The following is a 4,460-nucleotide window of genomic DNA, read 5'->3' on the forward strand; positions in this document are numbered from 1 at the left end:
GTCAGGCTCGCTTTTGCCCCTGCTCGAGCCTGAACTTGCTGCTGCCATCAATAATTCATCGGCTCCCAGCGGCGGCGAGCGGAGAGAGCGGCGGCGGCGGCGGCGGCGGCAGCAGGGCGTGCGCGCGCGCCAGCCGTGCTTGCTGCCTGCCCGCAGAGAGGAGGAGGCGGCGGCGGCGGCGCCCTCGGAGCACTCCGCTCTCGCCAGCGCCACCAGCACGATGTCCCCGCTGCGCGCGGCGGCCTCCTCCCCGGCAAGGGCCGCCGGCGCCGAGGAGGACACGGGAGGATGAGGACAGGAGGGGGGCGCGGAAGGAGGAGGAGGCGCAGGCGGGGAGGAGGGGGCGGCGCGGGCGGCGGAGGAGACGCGGAGGATGAAGTGGAGTGTCCGGGGAGCCTGCGCCGCGCTCTCCAGCTGCCTCCTGCTCGCCTGCGCGCTGAGCGCCGCCGCCGTGGGCCTCAAGTGCTTCTCGCTGGGCTCCGAACTCAAGGGGGAGCCCTTCCGCCTCGGCACCGCCGCCGGCGCCTTCTACTCGGGGCTGCTGCTGGCCGCCGGCCTCTCGCTGCTGGGCTCGGCGCTCTTCTGCTGCCGCCAGCCCGACCAGCTCGTCGGCGCGCACGGCGAGGGCGCAGCCGGCGGGGCGCCCCAGCCGGGCCGCGCGGGGGGCACCGAGGTGGCGGCCGTGCCTGTCGTCGGCGGGGACTCGCAGCAGCCGCCCCAGCCCTCGCCCAAGGCGCCCCCCGGCGGGCGGCAGAACTTCCTGCTGCTGGGGGTGCTGGTGTTCATGCTGGGGGTGCTGAGCGCCTTCGCCGGGGCCGTCATCGACGGCGACACGGTGTCCCTGGTGGAGAAGAAGTACTCCCACTACTGCCTGCTGCAGGGGGCCGGAGGAGGCGCGGCTGCCCCCCGGGGGAGGTCTGCGGAGGGCTCGACGGCGCTGCGCTGCCAAAAGCTGCGCGACTACCAGCGCGGCTTGGTCATCTCCACCATCTTCAACGCCCTGGAGTGCCTGCTGGGGCTCCTCAACCTGCTGCTGGTCAAGAACTACAAGGCTGCCCAGCAGCGAGGGCTGCGCCAGCAGCAGCGCCGGCGGAGGCACGACCGCCACCTCGGGGGCGGCCGTCGGAGAAGGCGCAGGGGACGCGGTGGCGGTGGCGTCTCCGGCGGAGGGCGACGGCCTCAGCGCCAGAGCCAAGGCTCCATCTTCTCCAGCGAGGACCCCGACTTGTCCCCCGGGGGAGACTGCCCCTTCCAGGCCGTCTCCTACATCAACGTCGGCGTCTTCCACGTGTTCGACGAGGCCGGGGTGGAGGTGCACTGTGGAGGGCACCCTTCCATCGAATTGCCCGGCTACTCGCCCATGGATCCCGATCTCAACGCATCCTATCCCTATTGCTACCCGCTGCCCCACGAGCAGCCTCCTGCCTACGAGGAGATCTACCCCAGGGAGCTCTGTTCCAACCGCGTCTAGGGCCAGACCGGTGCCCCTTGGAAATTCCCACTGACAATCAGCCAGCTGGACTGAAGGGGGCAGAAGGTGTACTTGGCCAAAGGGGGCAAGATACTCACACTTCATGGGCAGGACCAGTAGCACAAGGTGAGGCCAGAACCATGGACAGCAGCACAGACTCCTCCAGGAACCCATCAAAAGAGGCAGATGCTAGTGACATACCAAGCTGGTATATGCCCTTCTTGTGGATCAGGTGGCAAATTGAAACATTGGTCAAAACTGCTTTGGCTTCGTTTTTCTGAGGATCAGGCACACTTTCCCTTCATCACTTCTTTGATGGAGAAGTCTTGAACATAGTTCTAGAAAGTTGCCAGTATTTGCCACCTGTTGGGGGCTAGCTACTTCAATATGATCTTATCAAGATTTCTCTTTCCCTGGCTCCGGTTGGTTCTATCACTAAAACCTATAGCTATCTCCTAGAGGTTTAAGCAAAGTGCATTTCCTCTGGTGTTCCTTAAAGATGGCTGGAGCTACCAAGGGATGATGCTTTTAATTTTATCATTATGGTCTGGTGGAATCTTCCATCTGTCTCTTCTTCAGTTGTGGTTGAATGGTGAACATTTCAGGGTTGGTTCCCACAGTCATACAGTATTTGACTTGGGGTTTTTTTGTTTGTTTTAATGAATCAGCCTGTTTTTTCCCCATCAAAGGAATCTTCATGATATCCTCAGCTTTAAGAGTGCAAAATTGTGTTGTTGAGAGAACCAGCTAGAACAACAGAAAGATGTAAGAAAGCATCTTTATCGAGCAGATATATTTCTAACCATGAAGAGAGATTGAGAGCAGTTTTCAACAAAGCCTCTTATGTTTACAGTTTTCCTGGAAGATTTTATGTTAAGTTTAAAATTTAGTGAGAGTTAAAACCATTGTTGGTCTTGTAAAATGCACATGATAAACCTGCACTTTCAAAGGGAGAAAAAAAAATCAAACAGCAACATTTTTGTACACGGATGTGCCTGCTTTTTGTTGATAATTTCTTACTGTAAAAGCTTTCAAGAAGTCTATAGTGAAAATGTTTGGTAAAGTCATTGCAACTTAAAAATCAGTTCCTTTACTAAAATAGAATTGCTATATGGAATAGAAGGAAAGTCCAAATGTCTCATACATTCCTTTTTGTAAACAGGTTCTGTGTTTTTAATGCAAAGCAGGGCTTATATTTATTTTTATTTTGTTTTAAAACAATTTAATTCTATTTTATAGAAGTACAGCCAGTTACTCTTGTAAGTACTTTCATTTTAGTGTTACCAATTAATCAATCTGAAAAGCTTGAATATTAACTTTTTATTTAAATATATAGATATAGATATATGCTTTAAGCAGCCTTAACTAATGGTTACAATTTTCAGTGGAGTTGCCAAAACTCCTTCAAAGTATGTTTCTAAAACCATATTCAGTATCCATTTGAACTAGAAAATTCAATAGGTGAAGGTTGAAAGTAATAATAATGAACAAAATTACTCCGAGTGTAGTGTCTAAACTCTACAGCTGTATATTTTAGAAGTTTCACCAAAAATGCCCTAATAACGGCCTAACCAAATGCAATGTAGTGGATCTGTGATTGGATCTCACTGTCTTTTTTTTATTTTAAAACATGCACTTGGTGCTCCAAATTTTACTAGAGCGGGGGAAGGTAATGTTTAACCTTCCCTCCTCCCAACACTATTACTTTAATGAAACTTGGGGCCTCCTGCACCTGTTCTAAGGTTTTTGTTTTAAACAGTGCAACCTAAATCTCCTTCATGTGGTTTAGCTCCTTCATCACATGTGATTTAGCACTAAATCTGCTAAAAAATATCAATGAATTGCCCAGGGACAGTAATTAGAGGGATCACTTTGGAATACTGGTAAAAAAACCACAGTTTTAATTCAGACGTATAAAAAGATGAAAGAGCCACATTTCTGCTCACAATATTCCCCTATTATTCTAATATGAAGTAAGTACAGAACTTCCGTAAAAAGGCAACCCCTTTGTTAAGCATCTTGAGCAGGGATTTGCCTTTTGCTTATGTTGCGTTCTAAAGCGCTATGTATCTTGATGGCGCTATATAAAATTATAACTACTACTACAAATATTTTATGTTGGAGCCTGCTGTGGAATGCAAGTGTTGACAATAGAGACAGTGTTAAAGGAAAACAGTTTTGTCCTATTTTTGCGATGTACAGAAAATTATTTTTTAATTAAGGAGCTGAACAAAGTAAATTTTCAGCCTTAGAGTAAAAAGAAAAAAAAAACTCAACCCAACAGTGGTGAAAGCCTCTCTGCACTATTTTGTTATCTGAAGTTGTTTTGACTTGCACACTTTGTATAAACCTAAAATGCAAAATGCCTTAGAACATTTAAAAACAGATTTAAAACTACGTATATCTTTAAGAACTCAGCATCAAATCTTTAACCTAGATGACTGGATCAACAAGCACCTAATCCAGTTTGCTAAGTAGCTTCAAATCTTAGAAGGCTAGAGCTACAGTTATTATTCTTCATAAATAGGGTAAAATTCTCTCCCTGCAGAGAGCAAGCACAATGCTTACCTAATACAGAAGACCTAGTTTAAAGTGGTGCTCCTTTTTTCTGGCTCTCTATATTGGTATGGATTCCATCTCTGAGAATCTGCCAGGAGTCCTTGGGCCCAGCCTACAAGAACATCTCCAGTAAAAGGCCTCCTTGAAATGAACAGGAGTTGCACAACAGGATGGCTGTACCTTTTACACATCTTCCATCCATTTCACTGGGGCTTTTCAGAAAAGTTCCCTTACCTACAGTACTTATTCAGGCAGTACTTCAGATGTATCTATGGCCATGATTTTTGTACAATAAACTGCTGCCTAAAGGTTTCAAAACCGTATTTAAGTATCCAAATAAAGCAACCTGAGTTTTGTTTTTTTTCTTTTTTCTTTTTAAATGCACACCATACAGTTAGTTGTTCCTATAGGCATATTTTAGTAGAATGAG

General features: G+C 48.6%; 1 protein-coding gene across 1 annotated transcript; it reads left to right on the forward strand.

Moving 5' to 3' along the window:
- The first annotated feature begins 373 nt into the window (after positions 1-373).
- TMEM271 (transmembrane protein 271) lies at positions 374-1,471 on the forward strand. The gene has a single exon (XM_066613786.1). The coding sequence runs from the start codon at positions 374-376 to the stop codon at positions 1,469-1,471; it is 1,098 nt and encodes a 365-aa protein (XP_066469883.1).
- Positions 1,472-4,460: the final 2,989 nt, after the last annotated feature.

Source organism: Tiliqua scincoides, chromosome 2 (genome assembly GCF_035046505.1).
Source record: "Tiliqua scincoides isolate rTilSci1 chromosome 2, rTilSci1.hap2, whole genome shotgun sequence".
Lineage (NCBI taxonomy): Eukaryota > Metazoa > Chordata > Lepidosauria > Squamata > Scincidae > Tiliqua > Tiliqua scincoides.

Coding starts and splice junctions, on each gene's coding strand:
- TMEM271 (XM_066613786.1), top strand. CDS start 374: ATGAAGTGGAGTGTCCGGGGAGCCTGCGCCGCGCTCTCCAGCTGCCTC.